Source organism: Heterodontus francisci, chromosome 24 (assembly GCF_036365525.1).
Source record: "Heterodontus francisci isolate sHetFra1 chromosome 24, sHetFra1.hap1, whole genome shotgun sequence".
Classification (NCBI taxonomy): domain Eukaryota; kingdom Metazoa; phylum Chordata; class Chondrichthyes; order Heterodontiformes; family Heterodontidae; genus Heterodontus; species Heterodontus francisci.
In genome coordinates, this window is record NC_090394.1 from 68,695,444 (window position 1) to 68,720,084 (window position 24,641).

Here is a 24,641-nt window from a genome sequence, read left to right on the forward strand (position 1 = left end):
TAGTACCAGCTGTTTGAAAGAGCTATCCAGTAATCCCACACCTCTGCTTTTTCCCCATAGCCTGCAATGTTTGAATGACACCCTCTGAGTTTCTGTGCATTAATGCTATGACCATTCTATAAAAGATCCTTTTGTTTTTGCCTTGCAGGTGGGAAACCTCGGTTTATTGTTCATGCTTTTGTTTTTTATCTATGCGGCTCTTGGAGTTGAGCTCTTCGGAAAGCTGGGTGAGACTTTAATTGACCAATATCCTTGTCATAGCCAGTGAAAAGCCATAATTAATATTTGTGCCGTTTATTTCAAGGTATTCATGCCTTCATTACCTCTAGACTTGATTATTCCATTGCACTCCCGGCTGGTCTCCCACATTCTACTCTCCGTAAACTTGAGGTCATTCAAAACTCTGCTGCCCGTGTCTTAACTCGCACCAAGTCCTGTTCCCCTATCACCCCTGTGCCTCACTGATCTACATTGGCTTCCAGTCAAGCAATATCTTGATTTTAAAATTCTCATCCCTGTTTCCAAATCCCTCCATAGCCTCACCCCTCCCTGGGCTGGATTTTGTTCTCCCCCAGGTGTCGGATTCCGTGGTGGGGTTGGGGGGGGGGCGGGGGGGGGGCGGGACCGGGGCCTGAAGATGGTTCCGGATTAGGCCCGCTACGGATCTCAATGCCATGAGGGCCCGGCCCGATCCTCCCGGCGCCGGCGAGGCTCCATGGCAGCCCCCCGCACCCCACCCCCTCGCCACTAGGTGATGGGAACTCAAATCAATAAAATAGCACCAGCGCCTGCACACAGGCAGCTGACGCTGTGGCCGGCGATGGACAGACCTGCCCCCTCCACGCGATTGGTGGGGGCAGGCCGGCCTGGCAATTTTTCTGCGGCGAGCTCTTAAAATCCAACCCCCTGTCTCTGTAATCTCCTCCAGACCCTAATCCACCTAGATATTTGATCACCTCTAATTCTGGCCTCTTGTGCATTCCCGATTTTAATTGCTCCACCAATGGTAGCCGCACCTTCAGTTGCCCAGGCCTGAGTCTCTGGAATTTCCTCCCTACACCTCTCCACCTCGCTTTCCTCCTTTAAGACAACTAAGTGATTATTGACCATGCAGACCACAGCTGATGTCATCAGACTGCATCTATCTGTGCACATGCGCAGATTGGCTCATATTCTGTGCGCATGTGCTGTGTTCCACATTGCCAGGACTGGTTGGTGTATGTGCAGAAGACGTCATCGTAAGGCGGGCAGAGAGTAGGGGTGTGAGAAGTGCTTCTTCCCCGCCCCCACCCCACGCTTGCTCCCCACCCCCCCGCTCGCTCGTTCCTCCCCTCCCCCCCCCCGCTCACTCTCTCCCTTTAGACAAGGCTGCGTTTGCTGACAATGCTACCACTAGGTGGCGCTGCAGTGGCACATGCGCAAATGCAGCATGCGCCACTAAAACGTCACAGTCTGAGACTTCAGGCAGCTGCCAGGACTAAAGATGGCGCTGCTCAAATAATCACACGAAGGCAATCTAACCTAAACACATGGCAGCATACAATGGCGGGAGGGAGAGAGTGAGCGAGCGGGCTGGGGACGGGGGGAGGCGAGCGGGCCGGGGACGGAGGGGAGCGGAGCGGGCAAAATAGCTGAGCGAGCGGAGAGAGCAGCAAGGGGGGGTGGGGAGCGGAGCGGCCAGACAGTGCAGCGAGGGGGGCAGCGGAGCGGCCGAAAGAGCGGAGGGGGAGGAGGAGAGCTTGACGCATGCGTGAATTTCCGTTGGCGTTGCATTGCTGTACGCGTAAAGCGCATGCGCAGAGGCTGACCATGCGCCTTGCCCAAAGATGCACACGTCACACTATGACGTCATCGCGCATGCGCTAACCAGTCCTGGCAAGTCGAAACGCAGCGCACGCGCAGAGAGCAGGAGCCCGTCTGCGCATGTGCGCACCTTGATGATGTCAGTGGCTGGCTGCGTTGTCAGGAATCACTTTGTTTAGACAATCCTTAAAACCTCTCTTTGACCAAGCTTTTGGTTCTCTGACCTAATATCATCTTCTGTGGTAAGGTGTCATATTTTGTTTTATAATGTTCCTGTGAAGTGCTTTGGGATATTTTATTACATTAAAGGAACTATATAAATATAGATTATTGTTGTATAAATAGAAGAACATGCAGTTCTTTATTTTAGTTAAACTGCCCAATTGTGACTGTTAAAATAAAGCATTCTTCATTTTAAATATAAGATCTGAAAATTCTTCACATTTATTTTCTTCCTTTTAAAATATTTCTGAACTAAAGGTTAGCACAAAACAGCAAAAATTTAAATAAAAGTGAATTATCTGTAATATAAAGCATTTTGGGTAATCTTCAGTAATGGCATTGGACTATTTTGCTTTTCAGTTTGTAATGATGAAAATCCATGTGAAGGCTTGAGTCGACATGCAACATTTGAGAATTTCGGGATGGCATTTCTTACTTTATTCCGAGTTTCTACTGGTGATAACTGGAATGGAATAATGAAGGTATGTAATTACCTCAACCAAACTGTTAAGTTCAAGCATTAGTAATACACCAGGAACCTATTAATTAGAATGTCTCGATGGAAATTAAATGATCTAATTTATCAGTATTTATATTCAACTCACTTCACTTTGATCACCAGTAATTATCAATATCTACTTACAATCATTGGAAATATATTAAGATATGATATTCTGGGAAAATGTTTTTGAATTTTAATGCAACAGGTAAGATATATGGCTGATACTTGACAATTGGATTTATTTCTGTTTGAGTGGTTATATTTCAGACAGTTGTGCTGTTGTAGCTTATTAGTGCTACACAATGAAGGTGGATTTTCAGCCAGATTCCCCTACCAGTAGCTACCTAATCGCAGCTGGGTTGCCTAGGAGAGGCACAGAAGAGGGCTGGCACGCATCCCTACAGAAAGGAGGAAGGAAAAACGGAAGGGCAAGGAGACTGAGACAGTAGTCAGGGACATTTCCTGCTTTTGGATACAGAGCAGCACTGGCAAAAATATGGTTAGGAAGAGGTCACCAGGTCTCTGTCTTGGAGTGACGTACAAACGTAAAAGGAGAGAATTTCTTTTAGCAAAGAGCGCACTTTGCTTTATCACCTTTAGTTTGGAATTCTCAGGACTCTTTCTTGGGAAGGGGTGCAATGCCTACAACAACTCCATCCAAATATGAGTAGCTTGTTTGATCTGAGTACTAAATTCATGTCACATTTTAAAGATGCATTAACCTTATCCACTGGACCTTCTTGTCAATTACAGACATTCTGATGGAATAATCAATGATTTTTCTGACAGGCTTGCTGTAAAATCTAACTACAGGTTGGTTAAGCTTGTTTTTGTGAAATTGACAGCAATGATGGTTCAAAAGGAGAGTGGCACAATAGTGGGAATCCTAGCAAAGAGCTGGATGGGAATTCAAATACCCATCGTATTTAATCGTATTCCACAGGTTGACAGCGATCTTTGTCAGGTGTTTAATCTACAAAGAAACTACAACAGCTACAGGGAGTAAGAGGCTGATATTTTATCATTATGCTGCAGAAATAAAGCTAATTCTAATTTTTCTGTTTTTCAGTTCACCATTTGGCTAAAAATCATGCAGTGGGGTTTCCCTTGCCTTAAAAACTAGGAGATTTTAATCATGCCCTCCCTTCTCTATCATTGCAGTTATCTCAGGATACAGGTTTTGACTAAGCTTTGAATTGGTAGGACTTAAATTGCGTGACCGTACCTTGTGGTCATTTGAACTACTAATCTTCTTTCAAAATAATGGCCCCTGCATGTGGGCACAGGATGTGATATGACCTTCACATGAAATGAGGCTTTTCTTTTTTGAAATGCCAAAGGTCTCAGTAAAATTACTATAATTATGATTGAACCAGACACACGAGCCACAGGAAGAGGCGATTTATAAAGGATCAGCTCAGTGCCCTAAGAAGATTTTTAAAAAACAGCAATCAGAATTCCGAATGGAATCACCTCATCAAAGTAAATGGTTATTGAAGAGGGATCGGTGTAGAACAATACTGACTAATATAGAATTACAGATAGTTGGGAACAACCAATATATGTCAAATTTACTGTATGGGTTCTGGTGGAATCATAGATTGCAATAATGAAGTGTGATTAGTTTATGGGTGTAATCTTTAAATCAAGATTACTTTCAAGTCTTATACTGTCCAGTCTAATTTCTTAAGGCAGCATTGCAACAAAACTTAAACCTTGCTGGAGACAATAAAATAATTACATTCACTGAACAGATTATCATGATGTCATGAATGTTGAATAATTTGGTCTCCTGATTCACAGGTGAGCATAATGTTGCACTTCTAAAGCACAAGTATGAGGGAATTAAGAGCCTGATGCATCTTGTATATTCCTAATCTGTTCTTATCATCCATCCTATGTACACTGCAACTCATTCAGAATTACACACCCGCATCCTATCCCACACTAATACCTGCTCCCCATCACTTCTATCCTCCCTGTCCCTCGGTACACGGAATTCAAAATCCTTGTACTCATTTACAAACGGTCTAAGACCTTACTCTTCCCCACCTCTAGAACCTTCTGCAGTCCAATGTGCTAATATGCACTCTCTGCTCTTCGAACTCTGGCTTCTCTCTGCTCTGCCTTCGGTGGCAAAGCCTTCAGTTATCTTGGCCCCAACTTCTTACTAAATCCCTCACCTTGATATCTCTCTCTCTGCTTCAAAAGCCTTATCAAAGCCAACCTCTTTCACTCACCTTCTCAAACTCCACCACCAATGCTCACCATCCAAATTCACCACTGTAAATACCAAGCCATACGATGTTGAAGGTGGTGTATTGATGCAAGTTGTTACTAAAAAGTGATTCTTTGTTCTTCTGTATTTTCACAGGATACATTGCGAGAATGTGGCAGTGAGGATAAGCACTGCCTCACCTACCTCCCCTTCTTCTCTCCTGTGTACTTTGTCACTTTTGTTCTAATTGCTCAGTTTGTGCTGGTCAATGTTGTGGTCGCTGTTCTAATGAAACACTTGGAGGAGAGCAACAAGGAAGCCAAAGAGGATGCAGAGCTTGATGCAGAAATCGAGCTGGAAATGTCACGAGCCCAGGGAACATCAACCAGCAATATTGGGCAAACCCCTATCCTTGACAGCAGAGCTACTGGAGCTGGCCAGGAGTCAATAAGACTTGAATCACCAGTACATGTAAAACAATTACCAGTGAGTGTGATTTAAACCAAATATTTTATTCGGAGAGAAAGATCACTAGCAGGCTTGTTGGCCAAATTCTTGGGGTATCATTGAAATGTATTCAAATGTATCACTGCAAAAGAGGTTCTGTTTTCATATTAAGGACACACTTGGACTGAATTTTCCCACACAGGTGGCAAGCCCAACGTCGGCCTCAGTTCCAGGTTGGGAACCCAGAAATGGCCGCAAATTAAAAAGCCGCCTCCAGGAGGCCCATATATTTAGGGATGGCAGCTGGGTTCCAACGTCTGGACGTCTGTTCAGCATGTCAGTGCTTAGGGCCACTGGCCTCCTTTGCAGTGTGGGTGCTTCTGAAGGGCTGGCAGCAGGACCGACAGAGATGCCATGGAGATGCCTTCAGTCAGACGGCAGTGGCTGCCATTACAGCAAGAGCTACATTAGTTGAGACATCTGTCTCCAAGAATTGTCTGCAATGACATGTGTTCTGCTTGTGGTGACCTGAGCACTGCGATTTAATGCTGACAATGTAATAAAAGGCCTCATGCAGTACATGGCTCAGACCTCCCGCTGTGAAGCTGTCTCCGCACCTTTTCCAGATTCCCAGATAAATTTCAATCCATTTCCACAATAGTGGCCAATTGCCTTATTATATGCCTGCCACTGCTGGGAGCCTACCTCCAGGAAAAAGCACGGAGGTGCGAACATATCACAGATTCAGCCCGACACAAGTTAATTGAATATTCCTCTCACTAAACCCCATATCCCCTCCCTGCCCCCCCCCCCAAACCTTCCTCAACTTCCCCACTTCCAAAGCCACTTCCGAGGGGCTGGGAAAATTCAGCCCATGGTATGCAAATACTTCTATTGTGCCAAGAGAAAAAGACTTTTATTTATATGGCACCTTTCACAATCTTAGGAAGTCTCAAAGCTCTTTACAGCTAATGAAGTACTTTTTGAAATTTAGTCACTATTATAATGTAGGAAATGTGGCAGCCATTTTGCATACAGCAATGTGATAATGACCAGATAATCTGTTTAAGTACTGTTGGTTGATAGATGAATATTAGCCAGGTCACTGGGAATAGGTCCCCAACTGTAGTGCCTTGGGATCTGTTACATCCACCTGAGAGGGTAGACGAGGGCTTGGTTTAATGTCTGATCGAAAGCACGGACCCTCTGACAGTGCAACACTCCCTCAGTACTGCACTGGTATGTCAGCCTAGGTTTTGTGCTTTCTGGAGTGGGTTTTGAACCCATCACCTTCGGACTCAAAGGCGTGGGTGCTATCACTGAGCCGCAGCTAACAACTGTGTAATATAATATAAATATAGATTAAGACAAAATAATACATCTTTTACAGAATGCCCCAGCCTTTCTCAAAAAAAAAAATCATGATACATCCCTATAAGGATGAGTATGAACCTGAACCAGAAATTCAAATTAGGAATCTGGTCAAAGCTTTACATTTTGCGCCAATAAACTCGAGGCTGTATTCAAACAGTGGAATTACCTCTCTTGCATTGGAACATTGGAGCTCATCCAAGTTTCAAATCTAGCATTACTTCCATCAAGGAAATAGTGATTTTTACAGTACACCTCTGGCTGTCAGTTGATTGAGCCTGGCTGGGCCATTTCAGATTATACTGGATCAGTGCTCAGACTGGAAACTTCACGTTGATTTATGTCTCTTGCTTTATATCAGTGGTTTTGTATCAGTATGATCTCAGCCAATACAGAATGGATATGCCAGCATCATATTTTGCCATTAGCCACTCTCAGTGGAAAGATTGTTTCTTGAGTATGTGATGTTGTGACATCATTAATAGCCGTGGACTTCATTCACCATAAGTGTGAACTTTCATTGCCCTTTCACTGAACATCAGAGAACAAGCACTCCAAAACAAAGTAATAACTTTTTTTCAAATATTATTTTTAGTTTACAGTAGCAAGTGCCATAAAATAATTTTTAATTCCCCCAAAATAAAATTGAAATACAAAGAAAGCTTTTTAATGATTTGCTGAGTTGGACGTTTCATTTCATCAGTCTATTGATGGAACTGTTTTACTTTCATGTCACAGTTTTCACTGCTCCCCACCCTACTCCTGCCCCTTCAGTTTGTCCTCTCTCCTCCTGTAGGCGATGAGGATAAAATAAAGGGGCATCAGACATATAAAGTAAATCACCCAGTGCCAGGACATCCCAAGTCCCTGATAGCAAAGTGAAAAAGACAAGCAATTGTCCGGGGTATCTGTTGCTTATTCCATATATATATACACATATATATAAAACAAGTGATTTAATTTTTAAATCCATAACTCCATTGTCCTCACCACCATGCATCTTACTGGGCAAGAAACTCTAGAGCATTGATTTTTGCCAAAGCATCGGCGGAGCAAAGGCAATGTCAAACGAAGCCCACAATAAACTCCCCAGTTTTTTCCTCTTTTTGGAGATGAAATGCTTTTTCACCAATGCAGCATTCAGTCGAGCATACCAGTAGAGGATTAACAAAGCCCTGTCCAACTAAAATTAAGCTTAAATGCAAAAATGAAAGCGAGCCACCTGGAAATATTTAGTTCCAATGTTCATGAAACATATTACCTCTGAGTAAACTAATTCACATTACAGCTTAGACGGATGACATTTTCCATTTCATGCAGTCTATTGCTCTAAGCTTAGTTCTTACATGGTAAATGTGCTTGTGTCTGCACCAGACCATGCACCATTGCTTTACGTAAATACTTAAATAGGCTTTGAAATCTGTTTAACATTACTGTCTTGCTATTTCTTGTTTCAATGGGCCTTTTTACCTACAAGTGGTTTGGTAATTTGCAAGAATTTGCAATAGTCTGTTATGTAATGTATGCTATAGTTCACTTGTTTTGAAGAAATAATTTTGAATTACAGATTTCACATTATGAAGTGCTAAATGGTTCAGTGAACCAAGGATTGATCATTGCCTCATGCAGACTTTGATGTTGTCACATATGTTCATTATAAAGACAGACAGTCATAATTACTGATAGTCGACCCCAAATAAACGCAGTGGGGGAGCTACTGTGATTGGCCACATGCCGTCAGGCTACAGAGAAGTAAAATCAGCCAGAGCACCTTACACTGATTACTGTGCAGTGACCCCTTCTAAATGGTGAGCAAGTGAATATCTGGTTCAGACAGCATTGGGCTAGGCTGAGGTGGCTTTCCCTGGCTAAATACCTCAACAAGACTCACTGTCTTATCTATCTATCTCCATCTTTGGCCTCCTTGTCTCGAGAGACAATGGGTAAGCGCCTGGAGGTGGTCAGTGGTTTGTGAAGCAGCGCCTGGAGTGGCTATAAAGGCCAATTCTAGAGTGACAGACTCTTCCACAGGTGCTGCAGATAAAATTGGTTGTCAGGGCTGTTACGCAGTTGGCTCTCCTTGCGCTTCTGTCTTTTTTCTGTCTTAGCTCACTTATTATCATCAAGTGATCAGTGGTTAGGACATCATCAACACACTGTCATGTCTCACTTTGGAGAGAGCATCACAGTTCAGATGATCAGTGCTTTTAATTTAGTTAAAAGCCTTTCTGGCGTTATATAGATCAAAGATTTAAAAATCACTCATTTTTACATGCAATTTACAGAGATCCTGATTTTAAGTATAGTACTTTTATGCCTCTTCTTTGGCCTCCTTATCTCGAGAGACAATGGGTAAGCGCCTGGGGGTGGTCAGTGGTGTGTGGAGCAGCGCCTGGAGTGGCTATAAAGGCCAATTCTAGAGTGACAGGCTCTTCCACAGGTGTTGCAGAAAAATTTGTTTGTCAGGGCTGTTGCACAGTTGGCTCTCCCCTTGCGCCTCTGTCTTTTTTCCTGCCAACTGCTAAGTCTCTTCGACTCGCCACACTTTAGCCCTGCCTTTATGGCTGCCCGCCAGCTCTGGCGAACGCTGGCAACTGACTCCCACGACTTGTGATCAATGTCACAGGACTTCATGTCGCGTTTGCAGACGTCTTTATAGCGGAGACATGGACGGCCAGTGGGTCTGATACCAGTGGCGAGCTCGCTGTACAATGTGTCTTTGGGGATCCTGCCATCTTCCATGCGGCTCACATGGCCAAGCCATCTCAAGCGCCGCTGACTCAGTAGCGTGTATAAGCTGGGGATGTTGGCCGCCTCGAGGACTTCTGTGTTGGAGATACAGTCCTGCCACCTGATGCCAAGTATTCTCCGGAGGCAGCGAAGATGGAATGAATTGTGGGCGGCACAGTGGCGCAGTGGTTAGCACCGCAGCCTCACAGCTCCAGGGACCCAGGTTCGATTCTGGGTACTGCCTGTGCGGAGTTTGCAAGTTCTTCCTGTGTCTGCGTGGGTTTCCTCCGGGTGCTCCGGTTTCCTCCCACATGCCAAAGACTTGCAGGTTGATAGGTTAATTGGCCATTATAAATTGCCCCTAGTATAGGTAGGTGGTAGGGAAATATCTAGGGACAGGTGGGGATGTGGTAGGAATATGGGATTAGTGTAGGATTAGTATAAATGGGTGGTTGATGGTCGGCACAGACTCGGTGGGCCGAAGGGCCTGTTTCAGTGCTGTATCTCTAAACCAAACGTCGCTCTTGGCTGACATACGTTGTCCAGGCCCCGCTGCCATAGAGCAAGGTACTGAGGACACAGGCTTGATACACTCGGACTTTTGTGTTCCGTGTCAGTGCGCCATTTTCCCACACTCTCTTGGCCAGTCTTATATTTTTCTGTTCCGTGTCACTTTTATGCCTATCAATATCAAATTATACTAATCACTCTAAAAGTAGTTAACTGTATGTATAAGAGTTCAATGTTGTAAAAGATTAAAATTTAAATATCATACAAATTTAAAAATAATAGATTTTTACATTTTTACACTTACACCAGGTATCCTGATTCAAGAAAGGGTGAAGGTGACAATAGTGTTTGCAATCCCAGATGTCCATTGCAGTACTGGGATTTCGGAAACCAGTGGAATAGAAAGTGGGACATGGTGTAAAGCAGGCTGCCCTTTGCTGTGAACCCTTTTTTCATTACTGGCATAGACCAATTTCACCTCCAGAGGATCAAAATGAAGTGTAAATATGGCAGTGAGATTTTTTTTCAAACCTTGGCAGTGCTGGTATTATGCAACAACAAATGCAGGCCTAGGAAGTGAACGAAGATTGCAGAGCTCTACATTTGGAGTAGAATCATCAGTGTCACTCTTAAACTCCTATGTGGCTTTAATGACTGGAGTATTTTGACATTTTTGGCGTTAAAAAAGTGAAGGCAAATTTCTCTGTTAATATACTTGGTTATATTGGATCAACTTAACACAGTGTATGGAGGTGGGCTCCATTACTGGCATGCAGATTCCTCACTCAGTTTTTCTTTGTGACTCTGTATGCCCAGGTGCGGTAAGAAGAAATCTGCCCATTTAACTTTGTGCGGGACTTGGTGGCACAGCGGGTTGAAATGTTGCTCTTTCAGCTTGAGGACTTAGATTTAGGAAGCCCTTTTTTTATTCTGTCAGGGGATGTGGGCGTCGCTGGCTAGGCCAGAATTTATTGCCCATCCCTGATTGCCCTTGAGAAGGTGGTGGTGAGCTGCCGCCTTAAACCGCTGCAGTCCATATGGGGAAGGTACACCCACAGTACTGTTAGGAAGGGAGTTCCAGGATTTTGACCCAACGGCAGTGAAAGAATGGTGATATAGTTCCAAGTCAGGATGATGTGTGGCTTGGAGGGGAACTTGCAGGTGATGGTGTTCCCATGCATCTGCTGCCCTTGTCTTTCTAGGCGGTAGAGGTCGTGGGTTTGGAAGGTGCTGTCGAAGAAGCCTTGAGAAGTTGCTGCAGTGCATCTTGTAGATGGTACACACTACTGCCAATGCCCGGCGGTGGTGGTGGAGAAAGTGTATGTTGAAGATGATGGATGGGGTGCCAGTCAAGTGGGCTGCTTTGTCCTGGATGGTGTCGAGCTTCTTGAGTGTTGTTGGAGCTGCATTCATCCAGACAAGTGGAGAGTACTCCATCACACTCCTGACTTGTGCCTTGTAGATGGTGGACAGGCTTTGGGGAGTCAGGAGATGAGTTACTCGCCGCAGAATTCCCAGCCTCTGACCTGCTCTGGTAGCCACAGTACTTATATGCTGGTTCAGTTCAGTTTCTGGTCAATGGTGACCCCGCAGGAAGTTGATAGTGGGGGATTCAGTGATGGTAATGCCATTGAATGTCAAGGGGCAATGGTTGGATTCTCTCTTGTTTGAGATGGTCATTGCCTGGCACTTGCATGGCTCGAATGTAATTTGTCACTTACCAGCCCAAGTCTGACTGTTGTCCAGGTCTGGCTGCATAGGGACACTCACTGCTTCAGTATCTGAGCAGTCATGAATGATGCTGAACATTGTGCAATCATCAGCGAACATCCCCACTTTTGACCTTATGCTGGAGAAAAGGCCATTGATTAAGCAGCTGAAGGTGGTCAGACATAGGACCTGGACCAAAATAATGGGATCAATGCTCCCTTTTCCAACAGTCATCAAAGGTTCTTAAGTATGATCTATTATGGCTATACTAGCTAGGTTCACAGTGGATGTCAGTCTTCAGCAATGTCCACATTACCGTTTTGATTGGGCAATCCCACTCAGGGGAATTTATGATTGCTGGAGCTAGAGACAGAAATGTCAGGATGCTTCTCTTCTGTGATTGGGTTTACGGCATATTCAGAAGAATTTCTCATTCCATAGGTCCAATGCAGTAAGTCTGGCACCTAAGATAGTACCAGGTTCTGATAGGTTCATTCTTTACTTGCGGGAACCTGCTATTCTGTTCTCACACACACACTGCAGGCAACTGTGTCACTAACATCGGTGATGAGAGTAAGTCCACTGGAAATCCCATTTATAACCTTTCAGACTGATCCTGAATACTAAACATGAAACAATATTCAATGCCAGCTAATAGATATCAGTACAATAAGAGAAAGTAAAGTTATAATAATCCTTTGGTTCATTTTTCTCCATTGTATAAGTGGGAGAGAGGGCATTAAATAAAAATAGAATATGCACTGTACTAGCTTTTTCTTTAAAACCAGTTATCTGAAGTTAACATGTTTCTCAACCAGTTTATGTAAATGAAGTGAATAGTACTAACTGGGGGTCAGTGCAAGAATATACTGATATCTCCATCTGCAGTGCCCAATGCAAAGTACTTCTCCAGTAGAAAAAAATCAATAACAAGAGAAAAACCACACCTTGTGCTAAAATATGCACCATACATTACACTGGGCTCTGCATCTTGTGGTTTTATCAATGATACAAAAAAGATCCAAAAACTGGCTGGTCTGTATGCACACCAATGAACCCATGTGTAAGTGATTTGACTACTAAATGGTACTGAACCTGGACTCGGTGGATTTTTCTTTCTGCTCACGGTTGTTGACCGTTAGTGACGGCAGCATAAGGATCAATTAACTGCTGCTAAAGACTCCTATGCAATTGAGAAAGTCAGGCAGTTCCATGTCTGAGCTCTTTGAGTGCCCTATGCAATTCTTAGCATTTTATTGGAGGTCTGTTCCAGAAGGCAGTGGTTCTTTGCTGGCTTATTGCTCTGTGTGGGTATGAATGCACCAATCCTACATATTGCCAATGTAATATTACACTACATGAATAATTGACAGTCCTCTCTGGTTGTTTTTAAACAGGAAGATCCTCGATATAGCACAATGGTAGCAGAGAATCGAACAGAGAATTTGCTCACTGTTCGGAAAGTTTCTGTGTCTCGAATGCATTCCTTACCTAACGACAGCTACATGTTTCGCCCAGTTAGATCAGCCCGAGTTCATTTTCCTCTGCATGAAGTGGATTCCCATCAGGGTATGTCACCGACAAGTATTTATTTTAAAAAAGGGAATTGAGAAAGTTTTCAATCAGCAAACCAAAAATGATTCAGAAAATTCAGTGTTTTTCTTGAATTGACTGGAAATTCAGTCCAATGAGCCAGACTGAAGTGCACAGCCTTGAAAAACTGAGAGGGTTAGACCAGGACCACACCTGCTGCAGAACTCCACTACTTCTCCTGCCATAGTTTGTGGGAGCAGGAGGGAGACCCTCCAGAAGCAGGTCTTTGGTGGTTTGAGGATACAACTGTGAGCTAACCAGACAGGGGATGGGGAGAGAAGGTGCTGAGTATCCCCTGCCCTCTCCCGAGGAGAAACTTGGATACTCCCGTGGCCTTGTATCTGGGTGCCACTTTAAAATGCTTAAAAAAAGTATTTCCCCCACCAACACCTCCCCAAACTTCACACTTCAGCACAGACTTACGCCAGCTTAGACCCCCAGGTTGGTCCTACTTCTAATGCTGTTGACGAGACTTGCCTGTTGAGAGTAGGCATATTGCACCAGTGGTACACCTGAATTCAGCTGAGGGCCTAGGACCTGGAACTCCTGATTTAGGAAATCCCAGCCCCTGGCTCGGCTATGCCATACATCAGTGGGCTTGTTGGGGATGGACAGAGGTTCTACGCCAACAGTGTCAGACAGGAATCTCATCCGTGGGCCAGCACCCAGCATATCCAGTTGACTCCCTCCAGGCTCAAGGCAGGAATGCTTCATAATTTCTGGACTCAAGTGTTTAACGTTTGTATTCCTCATCAATTAGCCAGAGTCAAACCTTGAGATGCCAACATCAGCAGCTTTCTGGAGTCTGTCTTGACTCTGTCCTATACCTATTACTTTTGGAAGCATAGGCTAACTGAGTAACTCAATATAGTCTCTCATCAATGAGCAAAATAGATACTATCACAAAATGGAAATTCTAATCATAATTACTATAAGTTATAACTTCTCCAAAGGGGGGGAAGAATTGCAAGAAAAAAATTAAAAGAATCTTTTATTTGAAAAATTTCTTTGGGTTTATGTTTTTTTATTTAGGGTTTTGTTTTTGCTCTGGATTTTTTATTTAGGGTCTGTGACTTCAGTCCAGTCCCAGCCTGTCGAAGTTGCCACGCATCTTGGAGTTCCCGCTGAGGTAATTCTTCATAATTTTGCTTCGACCAGCCAGATCACCCTCCCCAAAATCCCTCCTCCACAGAAACCACCAGGATCACCCAGTATTCACAGGCTGCAACGTAGACAGGTATTGATAGATTTTGTTTAAAAAGCATTCACATTTTGCATTAAAGCATGTTGGCTCAGCTTGGAACAGAAATTAATGGCATTTGCTTCTAATTTATGCTCATTGACAGTTACCCAAAACTGGCTGATAACAAATCGGCAGCTCATTTTATACTGTGCCCTGATTTTCTTTTCCAATTAGTAAAGGAGGCATGAGACAAAGGGGCTAATGCCTATTTCAGGCACAGACTGTACTTGCACACACCACCTGCCTTTTGGACATTTGGTGCCCGTTTAACATCTTCAAAATGGATACTGCGTCATCAAATGTTTAGGCCTATGCCTCGAGATTTGTATGGTGATATGCAGTACTTGAACTGTTATAAATGAGTTCAGTGTCCCTCATAGGGAGGTGGTGTAGGGAAGGAATTGGCCAGAATTCCCACACCTAGGAAGCTGGAAGTTTGCTTATGTGATGAGAACAGGTGACTTGGATTAGCGCAGGGTTGCTGGCATGATGGATCCAACTTGGCTCAGTGGAAGCACTACTGCCTCTGAGTTAGAAGATGGTGGCCCAGATTTTGTGGTAAAAATAATAGTGAGGCTATCAATGCTCACTGTTATCAAACTGTACATCAGGCAGCAACTTCGGCCAACTGCACTTGTGCAGTTACACATGGAAATCAATAAATTGCTATCCGAGTTGCCCTGCTGTTCTAGAAGCTTCACTACACCGGTATGTTACCATGAGGCTCGGCATTGAAACACTTGGAATAGTGTGAAGTTGCTATACTTGCGTGATAGATACTTGTCCATTCCAGTGTAAATACATTTTTAACAGTGTGGTGAAATTTAAATTCAATTAATTAATAAAATTCTGGAATTGAAAGCTAGTCTCAGTAAAGGTGCCATGAAACTATCATCGATTGTTGTGTAAACCCATCTGATTCACTAATGTCCTTCAGAGAGGAAATCTGCCGTCCTTACCTGGTCTGGCCTACATGTGACTCCAGACTTACAGCAATGTGGGTGACTCTTAACTGCTCTCTGAGATCTCATTTGAAGGGCAAATTAGGGATGGGCAACAAAGGCTGACCTTGCCAGCAATGCCAATGAACCATTAAAGAATTTTTTAAAAGTCTTAATTACTGCCAAACAACCTCTCTGGCACTGGAAGTCAACTTTTATAAGTGTGGAGTCATATTCCTTCAGATTTTAATTATTGTTGGAGATGTTTTTAAAAAAAACTAAATAAAACTTTGATTAAAACTTATTTGTCTTTTTTATCTCCCTCTCTTAATCCCCTATTTCTTTCCCTCTCTTTATTCCACTTTCTGCATTGAATGAACTATTCTACCTGACACTTCCTGGTTCAGACTCTATGCATCTCTCTAAGGATTCTTCAGTTTGATTGGTTAAGAATTGCTTGCCTTGTTCACACAGGTCCTAGAGAAGGTGCCATGCCAAAATGCCTTTCTAATCATAGCAAGTTGCAGTACAAAACCTCTCAGAATGTCTGGACGAGTATAAGTGTAATGAACGGCTGCTGCCATTTGTTCACTGCTAACTGCAAAATCAGGCCCATTGAGTTCAAACCCAAGAGGAGGGACTTGAGCAGATTATTTAGGCTGACACTTCAGTACAATGCTGAGGGAGTGCTGCACTGATGTCTGGATGAGATGTTAAACCAAAGCCCTGTACAGCTGTTCAGGTAGCTATGAAAGGTAATATGCCAGTATTTGAAGAAGATTAGGAGAGCTCTGGTGTTCTGGCCAACATTTATTCCTCTATCGACGCCAAAAATTGCAGATTAATTGGGTGTTATCTCATTGCTTTGTTAGATTACATAAGAATAGCTACACTTCAAAAAGTATGGGTACAGTGGTGTAGTAATTGTGTCCCTACAAGTAACCATGATACTGTTGATTATCTTAAAAACCCAACTGGTTCACTAATGTCCTTTAGGGAAGGGAACTTGCTGCTTTTATCCAGTCTAGCCTGTATTTGACCCCAGTCTCACCAACATTGGTTGACTCTTAACTGCCCTGTGAAGCTACTCAGTTGTATGAGACTGCATTTGGGCAACTAGGGATGGTCAATAAATGCCAGCTTTATCAGTGATACCACATCCTGTGAATGAATACAAAAAAAAATTAATTGGCCGTAAAGCCCTTTGGGACATCCTAAAGACACGACAGCCACTGTATGAAATGTATTTTTCTTCTTTCTATACCATGGCAGGAGTTACTGCCTTTCGGGTAGGAAGTGAAAACTTGGTGAGAGGGGCAGTGGGATTGGACAGTCTGTAAAGTCAAGCGTACAAGGCAAGAGAGACTAATTTGTTCAGATTAATGCTGTGCAGCAGCAGAAAAGTTTCACAATGTATTTGGTATAAAACATTTTTTCAGTGTGAATTTGCTCTGATGTTTTGTGATTGCTTATGTTCCAGGAGTCTGTCAGAAATGACTCTGTAGATGTTCTGAATATTGAGTCTAAGAACAGCCTGGTGGTAGAGTCCTATGACAGTCTGCAACCAAATGCTTCCCCTCATCACATCTTGGTTCCACCGTTAATACACCCCACACCATTGTCTCCAAAGGTCACCCCTCAGCCTTCGCCACTGTTGACTCAACGCAACAAGCAATCAAGTGTCTACACGCACAAGCATGTCTACAGCCAGCACAGCATCCCAAGCCGCTCGCCTAGTCACAGCAGTGGCAGCAACAGCCCAGCGAGCTCCTCCTGCAACTCTGTGGACCCAGCTGACGAAGAAGTGCGGCACATCAACAACTCGATGAGAAACTGGAGGAGACAGTCCGAAGCGAGAAGCCTGTCGTTATCACCTTTCCTGTCTCCCAGTCCGTCTGTTGTGGCTTTAAAGAACTCTAACAGCACAACAGGTTTGGCTGGAGTTGGCAGAGAGAAAGACTTAAAGAAGTTCTATAGTGTTGATGCACAGGGATTATTGACAAAGCCTTCTTGGGCAGATGACCCAAGGAGACATTCAATTGAAATATGCCCATCGATTGACAATGAAGACGCAAGCTTACAGTTTGAAGGTATGTTTTCTGACGAAGAAAAGCGAGAGCCTTCTGTCCATGTTCAGTCAGATTCTGAATATATTCTTACAGCTCGAAGAAAGAAAAAAATGAGCCCGCCTTGTATCTCAATAGAGCCTCCCATAGAGAACGAAAGTGGGCCAGCTTCTCGCACTGCAGCGTCGGAAGCCAGGATGCATTTACGCAAACGCACGCTGTCCTTTGAGTCTATGACTCACAGAAATTCTTTAGAACTTGTAGACTTGCAGCCTGGGGATCAGACCTCAAAAACAGACCAACGATTTCCTCCGGCCTGTCAAAGCAAGCATCTTACCATTCCAGACTTGTCATTCGACCACTCAGAAGTGAGTTCATTAAGCAGTTTATCTGACCTGTTCTCTGACAGCAATCATTCAACTCCTTCTTCTAGTGTCTCTGCAGATTCCAGGGTAGAATTACTGGCCTCCGAACGGAAGAAAATAGACCATTCAAAAAAGCCAAGTGAAAACCCTGACATTCATAGGCCTGAAAACAGTAAAGAGATACACAACGCCACCAGTACCCCGCTTAGGAAGCGGGGGCTTATTCGTATGGCTAGTACACGAGAAGACACAGATGATCTTGTGGTATAGCTGAAATGGATAAATTTGCTAGGACAAAGAAAGACTTAATTCATGCCAATCAACCACTGTAAAGCAGAGACTATTACTCTGTCTAATGATACCTGTTGTTTGATCCCTTGTCATTGCTTCAAGGAGTTTGTAAAGGGATGCAAAAAAAAAATGGGATATGCAAACATTTTTTGAATGGAACTTGATTAGCTTCCCATAGCTCAATCACATTGATTTGAGTCAGATTTATGTGTACTGGCACTTTATTGTGCAAAGCCACAGTATACAGATGTGCAGAGAAGATGAGAACTGTACAGTGCTGTAATGTTTGCAATGTATATACAAATAATTATGTATTAGTGACAAATAATTTAATTATGTCTTCATAATGCACATATTTTTATATAGAACTGTAATGTTTTGCACACTTAAAATTGAATTCCAAGTTGAGTGGTGTTTTCTGGTGTTTAAGTGGAACGTATATAATTTAGATTTTTTTTTGTTTTCCTTTTCCGCTTGCTCATACTAGCTGCATATTCTGAATGTTTACTTTTTTTTAATGTAAAACTCATTTACTGAGAACCAAATTACTACTGGATTGTAGTCAGTGCAATAATAAACTAATTCAATGTTCAGTTTTTTTTAAGAAAGAGTCGTGTTTTCAACCAGGTTAAATTGCAATAAATTAAAGAAACCATAGAGAATAATAAGGCATACTAATATTAGGAAAATGTCAAACAAAAACTGTATGAAGTTAAAATCAAACAGCAAATTATTTATTCAATTGCATTTTATTTACAGTTTGGTAAGTTATTGATGGTATTTGTAAAGTTACATGCATTTCCTGGTCAATAGTGTTAAACATCGCCTTTGAAAGCAAACCTGTTTATGTTTACTATATAGCATCCATCATGCAAGGGATAGCTGTAACTTCATTCTTAAATGCCTGTTTCTGTGCTTATCTTTTTTTTAGCTTTTGGCTAATTTGTTTCACATAAAAATGTTCAAATTGTTTCTGTCTTAATAAAAGAAATCCTGCATTTTCACTGTACATTGTGGGTAATACTCTTCATGTTTGGATAACACAAAAATAGATGAGGAACAGAGAAGGAAAACTATATTCACAGATACTGTAACTTTTTTCCTATTATACACTATCTAAACAGAACTTCTTTCCCAATTCAGAAGAGCATTAAGTCTGGAGAAACAACATCAACATTTAGGTGGTGTTTTGGAAGTTGGGGTAAGATCGAGTCTTTGCTTAAGAGGTTTTCAAATGATTGCCCCCTTACCTGAACAAAACCATTGAAAACTGCAAAAGATACACTACTGGAGGTTTAGTATGCATTTGAAGCTTTTAGAAAATGTTTGGAACAGTACTCCTAACATTGAGGTTATATTTTAGGAAGCTTATCCAAAATAGCACTGGGAATGATGGTTCGGAGCCAACTCAATTAAAGACTGCTGGCCCTAATTTTTGATGGTTTATCAAATGCTTTATGAAAGTGAAAATATGTAATCAGTGCTGACTTTAAAGTTGGACAGCATGGCTGTGTTCTGCATATGTTGGCAGGAATGGCTGGTTCACTGGCTTAGACTGTTGCCCCTTTATTTCTGATGTATGGATTTAAATTCAGCTCAGCCTAATGAGATGGAAGTCTCCTCTTTCTCACTGTGCAAAGTGAGGTGAGTTTGTATTGGTTTAATCCATTTTAAGCAAGCATAAAGGTAGCCTTAATTCAGCATTAATTGGCACTGATATGCCAATCTTACTTCAGATAGGGTACAAGCATTGCTGGAAATTTCAGACGAGTGCAGAACTCTTCTGAGTTCAGAGCTCAGGCTTATTGATCGTGTGGAAGAGATTTACTCTTTTTATCCCAGTATAGCTGAACCAGGAGTGCTTGATGTTGGGGAAAAGAGAATCATTTTCCATTCCTGCACCACTCTGAACAGCAAAACAGTATTTTTAAAAAAAATTTAAATCACTGTCTAATAGGACATATTTTCAGTATATAGTCCTGAATTCCAACTTTATATTTTTTGGTATTCGTGCGTTAGTGGTATTCAGTTAACCAGTTTCTAACTTCTGTATTTCCAGACAAAGCTTTGACAATTGAAAATCTCAAACAACAGGGAGCATGAAATTTTGAAGAAGGGAAGTTAAATCATGAATGCAATTAATAAGGTAATGATTTACATTTTTGCAGAGTCAAGTAGGTTAATATCATCATCCTTTGTGTCAAAATTATTACTGTGGAGTAGCTGATGCCTCTTGACATTTTGAATCTTGATTCTAGATTTTACAGATAAATGAAGAGGTAGAGTAGACACCACCGTTTGATCTGACTAGGACTCCTTTATTTTTATCCTGTTAGTTATTGCAAACTACTTCAGGAAAGTATAAGGGAGAATTAACCCCTAGGAGATCTTGAAGTCAATGGAGAAAATTGGGCACAGTGTAAAACAGACTGCTGATTCGCTATGGGCCATTGCATGTTCCTGCTTGGACAAATTTCACCCTCTTTTATCCAACAGCCATGTAACTTCCTGTTCCAATGCCCTATATTTGGATCCCCGTGTGGTCACTTTAAGTTTACACCAATCACCACTGTAATGGATGGGCAATAAACTAAGCCAGTAAACACTTATTTAAATATCTTTTCAGGTCGGTGGCAGATGCAAATCTTTTTCCATTGGCTTAAAAATGATGCAAATCACTGTGCGAGTTTCACCAGGGCTGCGGAGGGTGGCCCCAAGAGCTCACCCGATCCAGTAATAACAACAATTAAGGTAGTTAAAGAGCTCATTACGGCCTCGGTGAGGACCATGTTCAGATTTTGGTGGGGGCACAAGAGCTGCACGCTGGGTCTGGGGCAGACTAGGTGCATGGACATGGATGCACAATAGGGAGCCAATCATGGCTGGCCCAGGAAATTAGGTGGGCCCTAACAGAGGGAGACTTGACCATTGGCACACAGGTGCTATTGGATCACCACAGGTTGTGGGAAAAATGGTCGGGGAGCACAGGGGGTCATCATCCTGCTGGCATCATGGGGACATGAGAGGAGGGGGCAAGGCTTCTAAACACAATTGGGAGGCCACTTGAGCACAAGGAAGGCAGCAGTTGACAATGGGAGTGCGACTCTCAGATTTCAGATCCACTGATGATGGGGGGCAACATCTTCCGCAGGAAGGGCACAGCCCCAAGCATCAGGAGGGCAGCGGAAAGGGACAAGGGACAGGAAGGCAACAGAGATCATACCCTCTGCATAGGATCTACCGCCAAAGATGGAGCTACCCTGAGGTGACCCTTGCTCCCGTTCACCACTTGATCCCTCTTTTCCCGTTAATAAAAGGAGGCTCACACGTCTGGCTTCATGTGTCAATAATTACATGGTGTTCAAAAAGACACAAAGTGCACAGCGACATGTGATAGACATGCCAGTAACCAACTCAGTGCTCTGCCCGATGCGGTGGTCTTGGCTCTTTGCCATTTCTACATGATGCTCACCTTGTGGACTCAGGAAATGGAGGCAGCCTACTCACTTGTCTCGGCTTGCAGCTGAGATGCACATAGTGGTCATTGCGGAAGTGCCAGTGGGAGCACCTCCACAGGCTGCTGTACCGGCATCATTGTAGGGGCAGCTTCCATCATTGGGCCCTGCTGTGCAGATGCTCCCTCAGTCAGAGGGGCCAAGGACCCCGCTGATGATGATGGCGCCCCATAAGGCGTGACATCTTCATCCTCATTGGTGACAGCCTCTGCCCTTGGCTGGCACTCCGGATGGCTGGAGGGGAGCAACAGCTGGGGTGCAACTAGCATCCCCTTCACGCATCTCTGCGCCATCAGTGCCACTGACTGGTGAAGGCTACATAGTGTGGTATGCATCCGCTGAACATCAGTGCACAGTTCCTGCATGCATTCCAAGTGCTGTCGCATATGGCTGTACATGAGCTCGGCCATTCCATCAATGGAGGAGCTCATGTTTAATCAAAGCCCTGAGTCATGGTGGTGCACATGAGCTGGATGGACTCAATCCATTATAGTTCCGAAGAAGGTTCACTGACCCGAAACGTTAACTCTGCTTCTCTTTCCACAGATGCTGCCAGACCTGCTGAGTGGTTCCAGCATTTCTTGTTTTTATTATGGACTCAATCCATTGTCAGCCCTTGACTGTGCACTGCCTCAGAGATCTCCGATATGTGGGAGCACATTTGTTGATCTAAGTACATCCTCCTCTCCTGTGACTCCTGAGGCCCTGCATCCGTGCCCAGCTGAGCAAGGCTGTGGCTGTCTCCCTCCTCTGAGCTGCCTCTGCCTCTTTCACTTCCTGCACACTCTTGATATGCTCTTCACCCAGTGCCACCCTATCTAATCATGCTGAAGGATCCACTGCACTGGTGGTGGGTGCACTTGTATGGTATGACTGTGCCTGGTCGAGGCTCTGCTCTGGCAACACTTGGCCTGGTGATGGTGCAGGAATTGATCCCATTGCCTTGACATTAGCACCTGTGGGAGACTCAAGAAGAAATCAGGAGAATTAGCCTTGGAGAGAAAATGCCTCTGCAATGTTGAGGCTTCCCAACGCAGTTCAGTCTTTGGCATGCTGTTCGATAGGCTGGAGTGCAATGCACCCCTTAATGTATGCATTGCAGTCTCTATTCACCCTCTGAACCAGGGATGTCCATCTCGTTTTCCTTGACTTGCTGTTCGTTAGCGACCCTGCCGATCTCCATGGCTCCCTCTTCCATTGTGCTGCTGACATGTAGGTAGGGAACCCCTCCTCCTGTCTGGGTCTTCGCATGGGCATTATGTGCCTGTTTCTCCTGCAAGGACAAAAAAGAGAGGGCTAAGGCATTGCTGCCTTCTACGGCCAATGCCAATGTCTCATATACACAGGAAGCTGTATGTATCAGTGCTGGCAGGTACTCAGCAGTGCCTTTGAGACTTGCTGAGGGGTCAGGAAGTACCCTGGGCACAAACTCCTCCCATGTTGAGGAGCAGTATGCACCCTCAGGCTCCTCAGCTGGTGTGACTGCTGGAGGTTGAATATCCAGAGCCTTGTCCTGAGGGTCTGTTGTTGCACTCACCTTGCCAGAGCGAATAAGATCGTTGATCCTCTTCCCTCACTGGACCCAGTTTCTGTGGACCACACTCTGTTTGCTCACTTTGTAGACTTTGATCCAGGCCTACTTGGTCTCCTGCCACTCTCAGGGAAGAGGACCTCCCTCCTCCCTCTCACTGCCTCAAAGAGGACCTCCAGGTCGGGAGCCCCAAAACGAGGGGCAGCCCTGCCCTGGGCTCCAGGCCTGTGCCTCTCCTGCTCCATCTTTATTCCAGCAAGTAATTCAGTGAAACAGCAGCTACCATGGTGCGTTTAAATTGGGCCTGCTCGCTTTCAGTCCTGCCTCTGCACCCCCATGTCCGCTAATCGGCCTCTCAACCCCCACGTCCGCTAATTGGCCTCCCAACCTGACTTCTAGCCAATTAATAGTCCGCCCCCTCCAAAATCGGGGACTGTGACTCGTCCCTCCCAGGGGGCGGAACTGGAACCCGGAAACAATGCCAACATCCATTTTCTGCCCTTGGAAGGAAAATCCTGTCCATTAAATGAGCTCCTTGCCTCAGTCTTCTCATAGTGGTAGTAGGAATGAAAGAGGGTGGGGTTGAGACAATTGAATAGGATAATTACAGGTAAGGAAGTAGTATTGAAAAAGTGGCAGAACTCAGAGGGGAAATGCACCGGGTCTCGGTAACATCCATACCAGAGTGCTGAAGGAAGTCAGAGAGGGAATAGCAGAGGCTGTAAGCAAGAGATTATCATGAGAAAAATATCATTAAGCAAAAGTTACCAATATGCACAGCTATCAGCTCATGGAGAGAAAATCTCTTTTTAAAATTAAAAATTCTCATTTGTTGAATCACTTAACTTAATTTTGGGGTTGATTTTAACTTTTGCTAACTGGCAGAGCAGGTCGATTGTTGACATCAATGGAATGGTGAGTTTACTGACCCCATTTTGAGGCCATTGTGTCTGAAGAGACTTTGTAAAGTGGCTCCATTAAATAATCTTCACTGTTTATGAAGTATTATCAGTTGGATTTTTCTGCATCAAACATATGCAGCTTTGGGGAGCTGTGCAAGAGTTTGACTTGAATTCTAATTGGACAAGTTCTCCATCCTCCTGAAAAAGTATCTTTTGTGGCAAAATGACATGAGTTGTGAGGTAACAATTAAGACAATAAGTAAATACTTTGCATTCAGTGTATTATTACTCGACCTTTGAATTAAGTGATTATCCATATACCAAACTTTACATACTCCTCACATAAAGAATTGTTGTAATATGAAGATTCCTTAGTTTGAATAATTTCTAATCTTTATAAAATGTCGATTTTAACAAAAGGTCATTTCGACACTGACGTGTTTTCCATTATTTCAGAATTCTTCCTGTCTTCACAGTTGAAGCTTGACTTCTTCAGGATATTTGGATCTTGGAACCTCACCTGTATGCAAGGTGCAGATAGGGGAGCAACCTTCCCATGTCTATAGTTTTGTGAAAAGATATAAATGAATTCTGTTAGCCGGGGGAAGATGTTGATTTCCATTTTGATGGCTTGTCTTTGCCTGCAGTGTGGTGATTACTTGTGCACTTGTTAACGCTTCC

General features: G+C 43.6%; 1 protein-coding gene across 7 annotated transcripts in view; it reads left to right on the forward strand.

Moving 5' to 3' along the window:
* cacna1ha (calcium channel, voltage-dependent, T type, alpha 1H subunit a) overlaps positions 1–19,002 on the forward strand; it is a 538,349-nt gene extending 519,347 nt beyond the window's left edge. For 4 of the 7 annotated variants that reach the window (XM_068056489.1, XM_068056490.1, XM_068056488.1 and 1 more), the window contains 6 exons: positions 149–227; positions 2,386–2,507; positions 4,902–5,231; positions 12,911–13,082; positions 14,171–14,343; positions 16,771–19,002. In XM_068056489.1, the coding sequence (XP_067912590.1) occupies positions 149–227; positions 2,386–2,507; positions 4,902–5,231; positions 12,911–13,082; positions 14,171–14,343; positions 16,771–17,991 (2,097 nt within the window). In that variant the 3' untranslated portion in view covers positions 17,992–19,002. Of the gene's footprint in view, positions 1–148; positions 228–2,385; positions 2,508–4,901; positions 5,232–12,910; positions 13,083–14,170; positions 14,344–16,770 lie in introns of those variants that run through there. The other 3 variants (XM_068056494.1, XM_068056491.1, XM_068056495.1) reach the window with 3 other exon arrangements.
* Positions 19,003–24,641: the final 5,639 nt, after the last annotated feature.